This window comes from Podarcis erhardii (assembly GCF_964252035.2).
Source record: "Podarcis erhardii genome assembly, chromosome: 5".
NCBI classification, from domain to species: domain Eukaryota; kingdom Metazoa; phylum Chordata; class Lepidosauria; order Squamata; family Lacertidae; genus Podarcis; species Podarcis erhardii.
In genome coordinates, this window is record NC_138509.1 from 7,223,343 (window position 1) to 7,243,010 (window position 19,668).

Consider the following 19,668-nt stretch of genomic DNA (forward strand, 5'->3'; position numbering starts at 1 on the left):
GCTCTTCCCTCCTTTCAACCACATGTTATGCAAAGGAAATCAGAGGGTCCACCCCACTTTGCTTTTCCCCTCACACAGAAAAAGGAAGAACAAAAGACCGAGCCCCCTTCCAGAGGGCAGAGTTCAGCTGTTTGTCTTGGGCATTGTAACAGCCAGGAATGTCGCTGCATTCATCCTTCACAGATCTCCAGTGTGTTATAGAATTACCATTACCTAAACTTCCGAAAGTGCTGTATTATCCCTGGAATACTAGAGCTTTGCAAACATTTTTTTGCAGTGAAATGTGAAGGCACACAATGCTTCTTTGTTTTGGGGTTTGAACATACAAAGAGTGGTTGCCACCATTTTTTTTTTTCCATATTCAGAGATTTCATTTTTAAGTTGCATGGGGGGAGAGCACTTCTTTTTATTTGAAGACACAGACAATTCGGTTTTTAAAAAAGCTCAAATGAATTTACACCAACAAAGGGAACAATATTTAAAAACACATAAACTAGCAGCTTGCTGGCCTGGTATAACTCTGTTCCTTTGCCTCAGCACACACTGGCCTTTAAGTGGCAGAGAGGAGCTGTGCCATCTTCAGGAGTTAATAATAATAATAATAATAATAATAATAATAATAATAATAATAATACTTATTTATACCCCAGGCTCAGGGCGGCTAACACCTTCCGGCCTCTTCCTTATCCTCTTTTAAAGTTAAAGAACAAAGATTTACCAGTTAGGCACGTGGAGGGGGAACACTATGTGTGTGTGTGTGTGTGTGTGTGTGTGTGAGAGAGAGAGAGAGAGAGAGAGAGAGAGAGAGAGAGAAAATAGAGATTTATAAACTATGAATTCTGTGAGTAAAATTTACAGACGTTTCCCTCTCAAAACCAGCCAGTCAAGTGACAGGCAACAGGTTTATGCAAGAAATCAGAAAGTATTTTTTCGTGCAATTAACACATGGAACTCATCATTCGTGGATGTCATGATGCCCATTAACTTTGATTTGTTAAAAAATTCAAAAGCACGTCACAAATTCATGGAGAATTCTATAGACACCTATCAGCTTTACACCTGGGTGTTGCCTGAGATAAGAAGGAAATAACTGTCTCCACTGAGCTCTTTCTGAAGGCTCCTCAGAGGCATCTGGCTAGTGAAGATGAGTGGCCAAATTCTGCACTGAACCAACCTTGCTTCTGTGCATCTGCACCATGAACATTGGTTCAGCAGAAGTAGATCCAAAATAAATTTTCCTATCCTTCTGGGATAGCTGGATGAGAGATCCAGCAGGAGCCATGACTTGCTCCTAGAAAGGTTGCATGAAGCTGCAATCCTATACCTACTTACCTCTGAGTAAACATGCATAGGTTGCAGTGCAGAACAAATTTTTGCATGGTGTGGCACTTGATAATGGGCACTATGGACCTAGATAATGACTGGATTCTTAACTGAGTTCGGTCTAACAGGATATTTTTGAAGCAGAAGAGGGGGAAAGCAGGGCTCCCAAGCGATGCCGGAGAAGGGCCAAGCAGGGAGAGGGGGAACTCATCGGCTGGGGAAGGAAATCAGCGTAACACCAGGGATAAAGGGGGGCGGTTGGGGGAATCGGAGGGGGTCTCCAGGACTCTTCGCTGGAGACCAGCAGGGAGAGCACAGGTCCTCCTCTGCCCACACCCACCCTGCGCAGAAGACTTCCACGCAGGAAAGTAGGCGTAGACTTGGCGTCAAAGAGCTTTTCTGCTGGAAGAAGTTTAAGAAACGCCCACTGACGGATTCTGCTAGCGACTGAACAGTCATGAAGTGAAGGGCTGTCCAGTCAGGAAAGGTTTAACCAGGCTACCTAGCCAGGCATGGTGGCAACTTACGCACAAGCAACCCCCATACATTCATTACAAGTTACTAAGAGCTTCTAGGCTGTGGTTCGTGGACCCGATCCCCGCTTTGTGGAATAAAGATACATGGACACAGTGTATAAGGTTAATGGGCAAGAAAAGGCCACAACTTTATTGATTATAGCAAGTGAGAAGGTATTAGCTTAGGCATTGGACCATGAAAGATTGACTCCACCCACTCGGAGAGGGGTGAGCCTAAAGGGGGTTTATTCACCAGTAGGTGGAGCCTGTTGATGCTAATCCAACTATAAGCTCTCCCCTGATGTCACCGAGGGTCGTGCCATGGCCCCCCCGCCACACAGGCATCGGACAGGATCCACGACCGCCGGATTCCTTTAACGGAATACCCTAATTTGAAGGGGTAGATGATGGCCACACCTAGCCCTTCCACACACCAACAACACATTCCAATGCCTAACCGCCAAATACCACAGAAGTTGTGACAATTGCTATGAGGTAGGGGGTTGGACAAGATGGCCCTTGTGGTCTCTTCCAACTCTATGATTCTATGATTCTAGGTAGGCGAAAAAACCCAAAGGCCTAATGCCAGTTAGAAAAATTCCTACCAGGCCCCCTGGGCAACCTGGGCGACCAACCAAAGGTCCAAAGCAAGGTCAAGTGAAAAGCTAAGCCCTGAGCCCTAAGGGAGTGGTGGGTGAGTGACTCGCAATGAAAAGGTGAAAAGTGAGGCAGAATGGCTGGCATAGCGGTATCTTAATCCGCAAACCATGCCCTCTCCAAGCCGTCCGGTTGGGCGCTTACTTGTGGGCGTGGTGTGCCAGCCAGGTGAGTGGGGCAGGGGACATAACGCCCCTGGCGCGACGCTGAAATCGCGTCCCGCCCACAACACCTCCCCTCCGTGAGTAAGTAAACTTTGCTACTCCCTTTAGCCAACAGTGAAACAAATTCAAACTTACTTTATTTAAAATATTTCTAAACTGCCCTTTGTCCAAGGATTTTAGGGCAGTGTACAATCCACCTGAGGCAAACTTCAACTATACTTGATAAATAGTTACCCCAGAAATGTCCTGTACATTCTTCTCACAACTGATCCTATAAAGGCTGTCCCCTGTAATGTCTTACCACTTAGGGAAGTGGGAAAGCATAAAGCATATAAGAGACCTAGGCTGAGCTGGTCCTTTGCCAGTGGTGCCAGCATTTTTGGGTCTGTGGAGAGGGCAGGATCCCCCACAAGCCCACAGCGCTGAACGCAAGTGTGCGACTCTGTATGAAAGTAACCTATAGCTCCATTGCTGAAGTTGCTATATCTTTCTGATTAAGGTAAACATCTTGACACCTCCTAGAGAAGAAGTCAACTTTGAAGTCTTGAAGTCTGGGCGTTACTACATCTTGTTGCTAGGAGGAGGAGGAATTGCTCTCACTTGGGATCGAGACATGGGCCTTACGGTTATTCTGAAAGAGAACTATAAAGTAAGTCCACTTTGATTTATTTCGAAATTGTGTGTGTGTGTGTGTGTGTGTGTGTGTGTGTGTGTGTATTTATGCCAGCCACTCTGCGTTTTCTCACTGAGGCCCACAAGGTGGCTTAAACAATACAGCGCAATCAAATGTACAGCATTCCCAGAACAGAATGTTTCTGGGTATACATTTTCCCAATCAACTGACACCATTCGGACAGGAGAAAGGAAGAGAATGATAAAGGCAGGGCAAGGCACCATCAGGGACTGATGGAGGTAAACTTGTGCTGCATCTGACAGAACACAGGATAGAGAGCATTATTCAGCCCAGCTGACCCACTGAAATTAATGGACCTAGGGGCATCTTACCAATAGAGGCTAGTGGCACGGGGCGCCAGGGCACCAAGCTCTGGAGGGTGCCAAGGAAGAGGCAGGGGCTGGACGGGGCACCTCCCAGCATCAGGTTGCTGCCCTCGCCTGCCTCCGCCATGCCACATCGAAGCAGTGTCGCGTCCAGAGCCTCCATTTGCTGTGGCCACTGCGGCATGAAGCCCTCCCTAAAAAAAAGGTCGACAACTCTGCGAAACAGGGGTGGAGGTGTGCCGGAGGGAGCTTTGCACCATGGCACCAGATATGCTTAAGACGGCCCTGAATGAACCTAACTTAATCATGTTCACTGATTTCAATGGATCTCCTCTCAGTAAAACTTAGTTGAATTGCATCCTTTTTTAATTGCATATGAGATCCAATGAGGTAGTTGCTATAGTGTTGGGTTTGAACTGGAGAGACTCAGAACCAGACTAAACCCTTTGGAGGACCCTAGGAGGTCAAAATATCCGGGGTGGGTGGGGGGATCACAGATTATCTCCTAGTGGGATAACATCGAACTAAGAAAGCTTGGTTGTAATTTTCTTTCAAGATTAAATCAATATTACCGTATTTTTTGCTCTATAAGACTCACTTTTTCCCTCCTAAAAAGTAAGGAGAAATGTGTGTGCGTCTTATGGAGCGAATGCAGGCTGCGCAGCTATCCCAGAAGCCAGAACAGCAAGAGGGATTGCTGCTTTCACTGCGCAGCGATCCCTCTTGCTGTTCTGGCTTCTGAGATTCAGAAATTGTTTTTGTTTTTGTTTTCCTCCTCCAAAAACTAGGTGCGTCTTGTGGTCTGGTGCGTCTTATAGAGCGAAAAATACGGGTATTTCGAATTGTTGTCGCAGGGCCCCACAAATCTGCCTCCTCTGCCTATTTGGTAACCCAGCACTGAGGAGACTGAGGTTCAGAGCCCACCTCAGCCATGAACTTGGGCCAGTACCTCCCTCTCAGCCTAACCTGCCTTGTTCTGAAGATAAGAGAACTTGGGGCAAATTACATTTCACCTCCACACTGCCGTGAACTCCTTGGACCTAATCATCACCACCATCAATTTATTAAGCACCTTCTAAGCAACTGTGTCAAGGCAGTGTACGTTAAAGATAATTAATAACAGCTGAAATAACAAAAAGAGCAAATGCATTGAAAGCAAAATTAAAACCATTCAAAGTAGACATTTGTGGTAGAGGCCCACTTATTGGAAAGCCTATATTTTCAGTTGTTCTCAGAGCTCTCTGACCTCAGCTTCTCCCCATATGAACAAACTCAGACCCAGTAATTATCATCTGAGGCCCTTCTTCGTGTGCCTCTTCCATGAGACACCTGGAGGGTGGGTGGCAACACGAGAACGGGCTTTTTCTCAGGTGACTTCCCATTGTGGAATGCTCTCTCCAGAGAGGCCCACCTGGCACCTTCGTTACATATCTTTAGGTACAAGGCAAAAACCTTCTTAAGTAAACTAATCAGGAATCTAATTTAACAATCTATGGCATTTTGAATGGTGGTGATGGGGTGTTTTTGTTTGTTATTATGATATGCATTTTATGTTTTTATATTCTAAACTCCCCTGTGATCCTTGGATGAAGGACGGTATAGACATTTAGTAAATAATAATAATAATAATAATAATAATAATAATAATAATAATACAGTCGTGCCTTGCAAGACGAAAAGAATCCGTTCCGCGAGTCTCTTCGTCTAGCGGTTTTTTCATCTTGCGAAGCAAGCCCATTGACGGCTTAGCGGATTAGCGCTATTAGCGGTTTAGCGTCTTTTAGCGGCTTATCGGATAAGCGGATAAGCGGCTTAGCGGCTTAGAAAAAGGGGGGGAAAGGAAAAAACCCCCGCAGGAACTCGCAAGACATTTTCGTCTTGCGAAGCAAGCCCATAGGAAATTCGTTTTGCAAAGCACCTCCAAAACGGAAAACTCTTTCGTCTAGCGAGTTTTCCGTCTTGCGAGGCATTCGTCTTGCGGGGCACCGCTGTATCAGAGTGCAAAAATCATTTTAATTAAATAAATGTATGTTATTGTGGTTTGTTTAATTTCAAGGATAAAGTATGTGGTCTGTGTGGCAATTTTGATGGTATCCAAAACAATGACTTGACCAGCAGCAAAAACCAGCTTGAAGTGGATCCAAGTGACTTTGGGAATTCCTGGAAAGTTAATTCACAGTGTGCTGATGTCACAAAGGTATTGTTGGTGTGAACAGAATGGGAAGGGGGCAGAATCGCCTGTCCACACTTCCACTTTTTAAATCTCTAGATAGATAGCTCTAGTGAATGGTCTGGATGTGCTTAATGTTCTAGGATTTGTGTGTGGCACCTGATCCTTGCCTCATGGGTATGACTTAGAGAATTGTCTAAGCCTCCCTAACACCTTTCAACAAAGAATCCAATCAAAGAATAATAAATAATTCCGAAGACAAAATAAGTACATGGTGACGGTTGTGATGCGTTTGCCTTGAAGTTTGCATCAACCATGATTTTATTGTTGGAGATTAAGCTAAAGTAGTTATGATTGTGAGTCTGGTTAAAAAAAAATTTAATAATAATAATAATAATTTTTATTTATATCCCGCCCTCGCCGGCCAAAGCTGGACTCAGAGCTGCTAACATCATACAAGTAAGACAATGAATAAAAACAAGTGATCAGTAAATTAAGATACATCCCACAATTAATTCAAACATGAAGTCTTCTAAGGCTTCAGTATGAAATTGAAAACTGAGTTATGAACATTATACACAATAGTGTATGGCCGGATGCTGAGAAGCTGTCTTTGCATGGTTTCCAGTTTGTTATCTATATTTGGAGGTCCCTATGGCACTGTGGTGTAAACCACTGAGGCTTGGGCTTGCTGGTTGGAAGGTTGGCTGTTCGAATCCCCGCGATGGGGTGAGCTCCTTTTGCTCAGTCCCAGCTCCTGCCAACCTAGCAGTTCGAAAGCCTGTCAAAGTGCAAGTAGATAAATAGGTACTGCTCTGGTGGGAAGGTAAACGGCGTTTCCGTGCACTTCTCTGGTTTTGCCAGAAGCAGCTTTGTCATGCTGGTCACATGACCCGGAAAAACTGTCTGCGGACAAACGCCGGCTCCCTCGGCCAGTAAAGCGAGATGAGCGCCGAAACCCCAGAGTCGTGTGTGACTGGACTTAACTGTCAGGGGTCCTTTACCTTTTTATTTATAGCAGATTCTGCTATCACAGTTTTCAAATGTGCTTCTTAACTTACCTATTTCCCTTTTTGTATGTATACTTGTTAAAATTGTGAATATAGGACAGGGTGCAAGAACTGCACAGCTACTTCCATGTGCCCAACCTTAAACTGCTCAGCTTGCCATTTTCATAAAGAAATGAAATGTCAGATATTAAGATCTGTCCCTGTCTGTTTATTAGGATCCAGTGGTGACTTCCTAGATTGGATAATCACTGTTGTTGCTACATATAGGCTAAATAAATAAGCAGATGAATGTTAAGTAGTCACATATGGTATAGTAATAACAACATGCCAATATCGCTTCCCTTTGTTAAGCTTTCTCAGGGACAGAGCTTGGCATCTTCCTTGTGCAATGGCAATGTGGTGAAGCAAGTGATGGTGGAAACGTCTTGCAACGTCCTGAACAGCAATACCTTCAAAGAGTGTAAAAAATTGGTAAGAAGCTTCTTATCCAGTTCTCATTCTCTCTTTTGCCGGCTTCATTACCCGGACAAATATTTAGCAGCAGCAGCAGCATCCCCCCCCCAATAGCTGTCAACTTACAGATTTGAAAATAAGGGACCAGCAGCCTCGGAAATAAGGGATCAGCAGCCAAAATAAAGGATTTTCCAAGCACAGGTATGTTCAGCTTCTGAACCCCTCCAAGCCAAAGGCAGAAAGCCCAGCCAGCAAACGAAGCCTCAAGCGGTGGTTCCCACAGTGCAGCAACCCGGCAAAGGGGATGCAGCAAGGAAAACCACCGTCCCCTCTCCGCTGGGAAGCGCTGAGCAAAGGCGAGTCTCCAGGCAACGCGGCCGATTTGATCAGCACAAGGCATGCAAGCTCCACCCCCCCAGTCGTTCTTAGACTCCTTATTGGGTGAGCAACGCAGCCAAGCAACACAGTTGGAGCCTCCCTCCTCCCTGGCCGGCAGGGAGGGAGGGAGGGAGAGGAGCTGCTTCCTTTGAAACCCAGGAAATTTAAGGGACATCATCAGAAAGGGACAGCAGCGGGACACAGCGCTGGGATAAGGGACTTTCCCGCCAAATAAGGGACAGTTGACAGCTATGCTCCTCCCCCAATAATCCTTCATCCTATTTGCTGTGGGATCTAAGGGCTAAACTAGACATGGTGCCCATGACAACATTGTATGCTTAGTCGTGTTCTGCTGCATTCGCAGATGATGAGGATGTGTTTTCTTTTTGTGGATGTAGGAGAAGAGAGTTGAATTCTCCTTTCTTCCCTCCATTGCCCAAGGCCCTTTCCTCCCAGTCTAGCTCACTTCCCATTATCAGACCCAGGAACACCCAGAAAATGGAGTTTTGGCCAAATAATTATAGAAAGTAAGGTGGAGGCCACTCAGTTTACATTGTTTGCTTTCTTTTAATTTTGAGGATTAAAGCTGCCTTGAATTTATTGGAAAGTTTCCAATATTTTATGAAGAAATATAAGGAACATATTGTTGCAAAGAACAAGCAAATAAGAAGAATTCCTCAATACAAGAAAGAAACGAGTTGCTGCCAAGGATTATCGGATAGTGTTGACCATCATTTTTTATACCAAATTAGGTCCTGTATATGGGACGCTGGTGGCGCTGTGGGTTAAACCACAGAGCCTAGGACTTGCTGATCAGAAGGTTGGCGGTTCGAATCCCCGTGACGGGGTGAGCTCCCGTTGCTCAGTCCCTGCTCCTGCCAACCTAGCAGTTCCAAAGAACGTGAAAGTGCAAGTAGATAAATAGGTACCGCTCCGGCGGGAAGGTAAACGGTGTTTCCGTGTGCTGCTCTGGTTCGCCAGAAGCGGCTTCGTCATGCTGGCCACATGACCTGGAAGCTGTACGCCGGCTCCCTTGGCCAATAAAACGAGATGAGCGCTGCAACCCCAGAGTCGGTTACGTCTGGACCTAATGGTCAGGGGTCCCTTTACCTTATGGTTGAGTTTGGCCATCTTGATAATGGGGAATGGCTGTTCAGGCTCCTACCTAACACAGAGAGAGACAGAAGCTCTTGCTTGTGAGAAAGGAAGAGGTATCCTGTCAGGCAAGCAAGGAAGCAGACACAGCTCTCAGAAGTCATGCTTTGGGAGTTCAGCAGCAGGGCAAGAAGTGGCAAAGATGTCCCAACAAGTTTTCCCACCCCTCCTGCCAGCTTGGCACTTCTACTCACTCAACAACCCTCTGCTTATGGGAATGTTGAGATTGCCAGCATGCACCCATCGGTCGGGGTGGGTCTGCTGCCACCTGAGAAGGTGCCACCTGGTTCTAGGCAAACAAAGGCTGCACCCTTCTGTACAGACACCCCGCCCAGCTGATAAAAGCCCTTCGCAGCCCCCACAGAGGCCCTCCACTCCGCAAGGAAGCTTGGCAGGGAAAGACCACATACCAGCTCTGGCTTCCAAAGTGGCTGAAGTTTTGAGGGTTTTGTGAAACAAGCAACATAAACAAGAAAAAGAGGTCCTTCTCTCAGTATAAGGGGAAGGATACACACACACACACACACACACACACACATACATATTGCAGTGGGTTGGGGGGGGGGGAGGACACATCTTCTCTTCCCCACTCTGTAGAAAAAAGCACTCAGGTTTGGAGCTTGCAACCATCTTTGAGCTCCAGCCCTTTACTGTCCTTTTCCTTCCTGCGCCTGTCACTCTCCTCAAGAAAGCGCCCTCCCATTTTGGGAGTCTTGATCAGTTCTACAAGCTTCCTGTTTCAAGACAATTGACACTCTGGATCAGAACCCTTTATAGCTCTATCCTTTCATTATTAACATGACTTAAATCCTATTACACAGACAAGTTTAGAGTCTGAATTGGAGAGAAGCTCTTTCTCTCTCTCTCTCTCTCTCCCCGTGTGTGTGTGTGTGTGTGTGTGAGAGAGAGAGAGAGAGAGAGAGAGAGAGAGAGAGAGAGAGAGACTAATCCGTGGTTATTCAATACAATGGAAAGTTACTAGCACATTTAACCCATATGACTTTCTTTGTAGGTGGACCCTGAGCCATATGTGGATATCTGCCTGTATGACACCTGTGCTTGTGAATCCATTGGGGATTGTGCTTGCTTCTGTGATGTCCTGGCTGCCTACGCCCATGCCTGTGCACAGAAAGGGGTTGTGGTTCACTGGAGGTCTCCTACTCTATGCCGTAAGTGCTGGAGAGTTGTAGGGGGGTGGGGAATGGATCATCACGGCATGAGCGATGTGCCCATTAAAAGCACTATCATACTATGCTTACTGTCATGGGATAAAGAATCATGGGAACTGGAGTTTGTTAGGGGTGCAGGCAGGGTGCTCTGTGGCAAACACACCACACTTCCCAGGATTCCTTGGGGGAAGCCAGGACTGTTAAACTGTGCGGTGTGTGGCAATTTGCAGCACTTCCATTGGCATAGGAGAGAGTAGGGCAGTTTCATTTAATCCAAGTCTCTGTTTGTTGCTGTTAATGGGAAATCTATCAAAAAACAAAACCAAGAAATGGTTCTGCAGAATTGAGGCAACTGCGATGTTTTGGTTTGTGCTGAGATCTCATGCGTATACCAGAGTGGCAAAGCACACCTAGGGCATGACTATGGATGGAACTCACTGAAATTTTTGCATTTAGCTAGGTAGTAATATGCGTAAAAAGAAAGTGAAAGCATGAAAGACAGCCTTTTGTCCACTTTCTGTTGTTGTTGTTTTTTAAAAGTACTGAATTTGTGTGGATTTTTTTGAATTTCCTATATATATAGTCAGGCTGAATCTGTGGCATAGAAACAAACCAGATCAAGGTTGATGAGTCCAACCCTAGATGGAATCTATAGTAGTGTGAAGTGGAGTTTCCAGTTTGAATCTCACTTCTTCCATGAACTCATAACCTCCATCTGCAATATGGTCATAACTGGTGTTGACACATTGCAGGCTTGTTATAAAGGTGATCGTGCAAAGCATACTGAATACTCAGAAGCACTATAAGATGTGAAGTCTCGTTGTTACTTCATGGCACAAGCATTCAGTTCTTCTTGTTTTTTCTTCATATTTGGTAGCACAAAGTTGTGAAGACATGAACAAGGAAGGAGGAGAAGGAGCAGGATACCTGTGTGAATGGCGATACAACAGCTGTGGCCCTGCCTGTCCAAAGACATGCCAGCACTTGGATCCAGTGGTCTGTCCTGTGAAGTGTGTCGAAGGATGTCATGTGCATTGTCCAACAGGCAAGCGTGGGGTGATATGATAGCCATGTTCAAATATATAAAAGGATATATAAAAGGATATATAAAAGGAGAAAGGTTGTTCTCTGCTGCTCCAGAGAAGCGGACACGGAGCAATGGCTCCAAACTACAAGAAAGAAGATTCCACCTAAACATTAGGAAGAACTTCCTGACAGTAAGAGCTGTTCGACAGTGGAATTTGCTGCCAAGGAGTGTGGTGGAGTCTCCTTCTTTGGAGGTCTTTAAGCAGAGGCTTGACAACCATATGTCAGGAGTGCTCTGATGGTGTTTCCTGCTTGGCAGGGGGTTGGACTATATGGCCCTTGTGGTCTCTTCCAACTCTATGATTCTATGATTCTATGGTCCTTTTGGTGTGGACGTACTAGCTTATCTTCTGCAATCAAAAGTGAAAATAAATTTTGTTATCAATCTCTGGTAGGGAAAGGAGGGGATTGGTTTGGAGATTCTTTGGGATTGCCCCTCTCATCAGCAGGAGGAGTCACGCAGATGATCTTGACTTCCTTCCTTACTGTCCACAGCAGGGGTGCCAACTGGAATAAAATATTGAGGGTGGGGCAGGTAAACCCCACCTCACATAATCAATCACAAAATGCTGTGCGCGCACACACACTCACCATGTGAATGGCAATGCATGTTACCTGGGGGGGGGGCTCAAATATTTTATTGGGGGAGAGACAAAGGGACCTTGGCCCCTAGGAGTTGGCTCCTATGGTCCCCAGAGCAGGTAGAGATGGGATTGGCTGAGTTGTTCAACTGGACCAATTATGGGTAACTCGATTCCTTCAGAAAGCAGATGTCGGATCCCATCCTTATCATTGGTGCTTGGGAAGTGCAAGCGTAGGTTGTTGCTTACTGTTTCTTTTGAAAGCCCAACTTCTAATATTGTTGTGTGGTGTAGTGGTTAAGAGAGCCAGTGTGGTGTAGTGGTTAAGAGCAGTAGTCTCGTAACCTGGGGAACCGGGTTCGCGTCTCCGCTCCTCCACATGTAGCTGTTGGGTGATCTTGGGCCAGTCACACCTCTTTGAAGTCTCTCAGCCCCACTCACCTCACAGAGTGTTTGTTGTGGGGGAGGAAGGGAAAGGAGAATGTTAGCCGCTTTGAGACTCCTTAAAGGGAGTGAAAGGCAGGATATCAAATCCAAACTCTTCTTCTTCTTCTTGTGAAACAGGGAAAATACTTGATGAGCTGTCAGAGTCTTGTGTTGATCTTGAAGAATGCCCGGTGTGTGAATTAGACAATCTCCGGATTCCCCACGGGAAGAGGATTGTGTTGAACACTGAAGATGCGGAGCTCTGCCGATCCTGGTAAAGCAGATGTGTTTTTCTGAGCATGGGGAGCATGAATATATGCATGCCAATAACCCAGAACAGTGAATTCCAGTATTGATTTTGCATGAAGGCACAAGTATTTAGTCAAGACTCCGGAAAAGTTTTCTGTTGTGGAGGAAGGACACCTTGCAAGTAAAAACCAGGTTCTGGATGCTGAATCATTCCTTATATAGATTTACGTTACATATCTGAGGGTTGATTTGATAGCCCCTTTTCTGAATGATGATTGCCCTCTGAATTCAGGGAGAAAATGCAGGCCTTGGTTATCAGCGCTGTAAAATCGGATCATTTTAAACACTATATCGTTTGAGAGAAATTGCTCGCCTAGAATCCTATACCATAGTTTTCCTGCTAATGATTTAACGTGCATGGCAACACACTGCGACTTCTTCCTCCATGAAGTTTTGGAATGTTATGTACATTTGCCTCACCAGGGATACATCACTGCACGTAGCTGTCACCTAATTTAGATGCCTACGCCACCTGTACAAACAATAGGAAAGCATTTTTATAGCAAATATCCAAAGAAAACTGGAAGCTTGTAGAATGTCATCCACCAAATATTTACACCAGGATTAAAATAATAAATTGCAATAGTTCTGTAAATCAGTGTACTCATTCCAATAATTCTTAGCCACAACAGCATTACGTCACCTCCAATGATGTCAGTGGATTATGCGCTGCTATTGTTTCAGAACTTCCAAAGCCTCAGCTCAGTCCTTGTCACACCCAGGATGAGGCAAGACAAAGGCAAAAGACTTTGAGTGCCCTCAGGGCTTGGGGTGTAGGGGCCCAGCCGGTTAAAGCCTCTTACCAAAACACTACCAACTAGGACATGGGTGCAGAGCAGCCCAATATAGGAACTAAGATCATGAATGGAGAATCAGTCTAGGTTTGACGTGATAACAGAGGCAAGGTCAGGCAGTAGTGTGAGGTCAGCATCCCAGGAAATTCAGGCAAGTTGCAGCACAGCTAGGGAACTAGAATCAGGAGCGAGAGATCTCTGTTGCTTCCAGCAGCTGGAAGCCTCACGAGGGAGACTTTATATGCTGTGGCATCCCTGACCACACTGTAACCACATCTCCTGGTAGAAAAAGTGTTTCAGGGACGCTTAATTCTCTTGATTGTATTGTATTGCATTGTCCTGGTTGCATCAGAATTAAGAAGACGCATTCCCATCCCCCTTCATATCAGTATTGTGCTTATATTTTGGTGGAACAACGGAGCAGCTGAAACAAAACATGGTACTTAAGTATTAAGATAACATCAAACAACCATGCAGAATTCTTTAATGTTACCTTGGCTAGATTCTAGAATCGTAGACTCGTGGAATTGTAGAATCGGAAGAGTCCTGTGGGTCATCTAGTCTAGCCCCCTGCAATGCAAGAAGGTACACGTGGCATATTGTTTCATCAAGATAGAAACCGTCCTCTTAACTTAGTCTGCTCACTCTTCTTGTGCTCGCTCTTCTGACACTGTTTCAAGATCTGCTTTTTTTAACAACTGGAAGAAACAAACTCTTTGAAGATGGCGAGAACAAGGGGGAAATCATGCTTGAGATATATTGAAATGTTGGTGGGTATGCATGTTTTCATAACCAGTTCTGTAGTTTGATGGCCCTAGTATGTAAGTGGGAGAGTCATGACCAGAAGAGTGGGAATGAAGGCCACTTCCAGTTAAGGCCACACTGCAGTAGGGATTTGTGACAACCCAATACGCTTGACTTTTATTCACCTTGCATATTGTAATTCTGTTGGTGCAGACAATTATTCTAAATCTTTCCTATGCATATGTTACTAATTCTAGCACAATGACAGTCCAAAGGTGGAGAAAGGAATCAACTCATTTCCAGTTTACAGTGTCTTCTCTGCCTGGTTGTTTTGAGGCAATCCTTAGTTGCAAAAGTTTTGTGGAGAAATACTGCTATTGTTTCTAATGGTTTATCTTGTTGATTCCCCCCGCCCCCCCAGCCATTGTGAAGGACGAAACTTGACATGTCATAGATGTGATCCAAAGGAGACAGATGAAATCCTAATGACCACAACTATTGCTCCAGAAGATCAGATAACCTATGAATACTCTTGCAGTAAAATGATGGACCTTGCTTTCTTAGTTGATGGCTCCAATAAGCTTTCTGAGAGCGATTTTGAACAGCTGAAAGCTTTCATAATTGGCATGATGGAAAAACTCCACATCTCCCAGAAAAGAATCCGCCTGGCGATCCTAGAATACCGAACTGGCTCACACATTTACCTTGGCCTCAAAGACATTAAAAAGCCATCTCAAATGAGGAGGATTGTCCAGAATATAAAATACACTGGTGGAGATGTCGCCTCTGCAACTGAAGTACTTAAGTATGTGGTATTCCATGTGTTTGGGAAGGCGCCACGAACAAACGCTGCCAGAATCGCTGTCTTACTTACAGCTAGCAAGGATCCAAAGAAAATTCAAACGATCTTCCCACTTTTGAAAAAGAAGAAAATCACCGTAATACCAGTCGGACTTGGACCTCATATCAGCATTGACCAAATTCAATTAATTGAAAGGCAGTCACCTGAGAACAAAGCCTTCATAATGAACAGTGTGCTTGAATTGAGGGAACGTAGGGATGAAATAATTGATTACTTCTGTGGCCTTGTGCCTGAAGTAAGTGCCATGTTGTTTACCACACAGCCCCCTATTGCAACCATCCCCAGTGTCACCGCAGCCCCTGGACTCGGCTGGGAGTTAACCAGAGCAGCCCCAACAACATTTTTAGTTTCTGTTCATAAGGCCATGGACATTGTTTTTTTGCTTGAGGGGTCTGACAAAGTTGGCGAGGAGAATTTCAATTTGGTCAAAGAGTTCATCGCCCGCACAATCAGAGAAATGGAAATCGGAGAAGAAACCATTCGTATCACTATCATTCAGTACTCGTTCACAATCACGGTGGAATATTCCTTCAGGGACAGGCAGTCAAAAACCGACCTGATTAAGAAGGTGAGGGAGATCAAGTTCCGTGGAGGGAATGCCACCAACACTGGAAAGGCTCTCAACTTTGTCTCTGAACAAACTATAGCCACAAGCAGAAGGGGAAGAAGGCAAGCTCCACACTTGGTGTACATGGTGACTGCGAATCCTGCCACAGATACCATCACTCGCCCACCCACTGATGTCAACCTCATTCCCATTGGTATAAGCCCTAACGCCAACATCCAGGAACTCAGAGAATTAAGCCAGCCTCAGGCTCCCATTATCTTAGAGGATTATGACAGACTCATTCAAGAAGGACCTGACTTGATATTAAAAACATGCTGCTCAAAGGAAGGTGATGCCTGTTTTCTTAACTTGGGGTTTTGTTTTGAATCTTGAGAGACCCTCTTAAAAATTTCACCCATTTTTCCCCTGCTAAACTCTGGAGCCAATAGATAGCATCTTCTCTAATACATTTGAGCAGGCCACAGAGGGTTCAGGGTGATAGGATAACACACATATTGCCATACCATTCCGACCCTACCCCCTTGAGCTGTTGCTTCTGGCTGGTTTTTGTAAAGATTCATCTCTCCATTATTTTGATCTGCAGGCCCAAAGGAGATCTTGTGTGAGTGGTTTGGTGCAGGGATACCAAGGAAGGGGGTCAAAAACACCCGAATGGCCAGTTCTAGTGCTTACCTGTTTGAGCATGGCTACAAATAAGATAGATACAACCAAGCAGTTGGCATGACTTGTCGGTGAGGTGCTAATACGTTCAGCATTACTTATATGCATAGGAAGCTATGTAAGTTGGCACCAATAGCCCTATTAACTCACCCCTGACTTAGAGGCCCCTTCCCAGTCTACTTCCATCGCTTAGATCAGGCATAGGCAACCTCGGCCCTCCAGATGTTTTGGGACTACAATTCCCACCATCCCTGACCACTGGTCCTGTTAGGTAGGGATCATGGGAGTTGTAGTACCAAAACATCTGGAGGGCCGAGGTTGCCTATGCCTGACTTAGATCAGTGTTTCCCAACCTTGGGCCTCCAGCTGTTTTTGGACTACAATTCCCATCATCCCTTGCCACTGGACTTGCTAGTCAGGGATGATGGGAGTTGTAGTTCAAAAACAGCTGGAGGCCCAAGGTTGGGAAACACTGACTTAGATAAAAGTGGAAGCTGACAGACAGCCAGTGTGAGAAGCCTCCCTTCTCCTGACCAGCTAAACCAAAACTAAGGCTTCAAAGATTCAAAACAGGTGAGCTCATTCTTGCACCAAAATGACAATTAGTCCCAGGGTTATCTTGACTGCCAGGATGGCATTTGCAGGCCTTCTGGAACATTTTCTCTGTTTGGTTCTACAGTGGTACCTCAGGTTAAGTACTTAATTCGTTCCGGAGGTCCGTACTTAACCTGAAACTGTTCTTAACCTGAAGCACCACTTTAGCTAATGGGGCCTCCCGCTGCTGCTGCACTGCCAGAGCACGATTTCTGTTCTCATCCTGAAGCAAAGTTCTTAACCTGAAGCACTATTTCTGGGTTAGCGGAGTCTGTAACCTGAAGCGTATGTAACCTGAAGCGTATGTAACCCGAGGTACCACTGTATACTCTCCCTGCAATTTTCCTACATGGGAAATGGGTTGTGTTTTTTATTCACATGAGGTGACAGCAGGGCCCAAAATCTGAGCATGGTGTGGATGCTAGAGCTATTCTGCAGTTCAGTGTTTCTGTGAGAGGCATGCAGGGATTCTGTACTAGACGAGTTGACAGGGAATGTATTCCCTCAATAATGTTTTTAACCTCTTGTGTTCTCTCTGTGAAATCATGCAGTTGCTTTCTATCAACAGTTGCTTTGTATACATTTTTAAAAAGAATTACAAGCTTTTTCTTTTTCTTTTTAAAAAAATCTTTAGAAACCTGCAGCAAACCAATGGATGTCATATTTCTTCTGGATGGGAGCTCGAAGGTTAGCAAATCAGAATTTGAGGAAATGAAACAATTTGTGAAAGCGTTTATTGAGCACAGCAATGTTGGTGAGTACCATATATTTACTAAATCGTTTTAGAAGTTTGGGGTCCATATTCATTGTATTCATGAGGGGACTACTCAAGTGTTGAACAAGAAATTCTTTCTGCAAAGAAACTTGATTTGTCATAGACATAAGCAGGTATGTGTGTTTAAAAAAAACACAATTGAATTTCTGCAGCAAATGTAGCCAAAGTGCCAGAATTTTCCCATCCCTGATATGGAGGAACCAAAATTCACCTCTGGGAGCTGAGGTCCCCTGCTTTGCCTCAGGAAACAGCACAACCCTATAAACAGTTGAAGGCAAAGTGTAAATGAAATTTTAACATAAATTTTAAAATAAGCACTGCAAACAGTAATAATTTTCTTTGTCCCTCTGAGAAATTTGATTATCCTGAAAGAAATTGCAAAAGCAGAAATAGCCAGTGAAGTACTGGGGTGCATTCGCAATTTCATTATTGTTAAGCTTGAGAATGGGAAATTGAAAATAAATTTTGTTCTACGCGTGATGCTGTATGATATTGATTAGTATGAAATCATCTTCTTGAAAACTGAGATTTCTGAGGCATTTGTCTCCCCTGCAAATGGTGATAAAATGTTGGGTTGAAAATACATTATTACCGTGTATTGCTACAGATGGATTTTTAAAATATTGTTACAGAAAACAATTATCCAAGTCACAGATAAATTCTTGAGGCTGGTCACAAATGTTAAAGCACAATAAAAAAGGAACGCATTTAAACTACCTGTGACATTCTTGGTTATTTTTACACCAAGCACGCAAACAATTTTGTGTTAATTGGAATTCAAATAATTTTAGTTGAAATATTATGTACAGAAGCTTACAAATGATTACCCGTTAACAGAGTTCTGTACCAGAAATCCCACATATTAGAACTAAATCATGTTCAGAGATGAACAAATCATGGATAAAATCTAAGATATGTGCAGACAAAAGAAGAGATACATATCAAAGTGTGGTTCAGTCTACATAGATCTCCCCACATATCAACCACCCTAGAAAGTTTTTATATTGAAGGATGGGATATACATTTAGGGTGGTATTAACACCTTTGCACCCATGGAAGGAATCTGATCCATTCGAGGCATCCAATAGCAAAGGGGGTGGAAAGGCAAATTTTGCCGACTCTCCCCCTTCAACCTCAACCCCAGTGCCGTCTTCCACATTGCTCAGGAGGTTTCCCAAGTTCTTTTGAGGTGATTATCAGGAACATTTAGACAGGTTGAAGGTCAACATAAAAAAAAACGAAGATAATGGCCACTGGTCCCATCACCTCCTGGCAGATAGAAGGGGAAGAAATGGATGCAGTAAGAGTAAGAGATTTTACTTTCTTGGGCTCCATGATCACTGCAGATGGTGACAGCAGCCAGAAAATTAAAAGACGCCTGCTTCTTGGGAGACAAGCAATGAGAAACCTAGACAGCATCTTAAAAAGCAGAGACATCACTTTGCCAACAAAGGTCCATATAGTTAAAGTATGGTTTTCCCAGTAGTGATGTATGGAAGTGAAAGCTGGACCATAAAGAAGGCTGATCGCCAAAGAATTGATGCTTTTGAATTATGGTGCTGGAGGAGACTCTTGAGAGTCCCATGGACTGCAAGAAGATCAAACCTATCCATTCTTAAGGAAATCAGCCCTGAGTGCTCACTGGAAGGACAGATCCTGAAGCTGAGGCTCCAATACTTTGGCCACCTCATGAGAAGAGAAGACTCCCTGGAAAAGACCCTGATGTCAGGAAAGACTAAGGGCACAAGGAGAAGGGGACGACAGAGGACGAGGTGGTTGGACAGTGTTCTCGAAGCGACCAGCATGAGTCTGACCAAACTGCGGGAGGCAGTGAAAGACAGGAGTGCCTGGCGTGCTCTGGTCCATGGGGTCACGAAGATTTGGACAGGATTAAACGACTAAACAACAACAACAACAACAAGTGAGATGTCTCGGCTGGATGAAAAGTTCTTCCATGAGCACAAAAGCACCAGTTGGATTCCACCCTTGTAAAATAAATAATCAGAACAGTTTGACTTAAGATAAATGCCTCCAATTATAGCTATCACCACAGCAAGCTGCACCAGATTTTCTTCTTCTTTGGCACATGCCAAACTCAAGGCAGATGTTGGGCTAGCTCAGTCACCTGAATCCACCCAACCAGACACAGCATCTCTTCTTGCACAAAGAATATACAGCTTTCTACTGTTTTTTTCTGACCTTGTTAAAGAGGACAGACACTTAGTGGCAGACCAACAAGTTCTTGCTTCCCTGCTAAGCAACTTCGAATTCCTGAG

The 19,668-nt window shown here is 44.6% G+C and overlaps 1 protein-coding gene across 1 annotated transcript in view; it reads left to right on the plus strand.

The window, feature by feature from the left end:
* The window catches only part of VWF (von Willebrand factor), a 164,488-nt gene that overhangs the window by 59,470 nt on the left and 85,350 nt on the right, over positions 1-19,668 (plus strand). The window contains exons 22-29 of the mRNA XM_081860930.1: positions 3,159-3,308; positions 5,715-5,855; positions 7,190-7,309; positions 9,837-9,993; positions 10,871-11,038; positions 12,225-12,360; positions 14,355-15,691; positions 17,252-17,371. Of these exons, the coding sequence (XP_081717056.1) occupies positions 3,159-3,308; positions 5,715-5,855; positions 7,190-7,309; positions 9,837-9,993; positions 10,871-11,038; positions 12,225-12,360; positions 14,355-15,691; positions 17,252-17,371 (2,329 nt within the window). The remainder of the gene's footprint in view (positions 1-3,158; positions 3,309-5,714; positions 5,856-7,189; positions 7,310-9,836; positions 9,994-10,870; positions 11,039-12,224; positions 12,361-14,354; positions 15,692-17,251; positions 17,372-19,668) is intronic.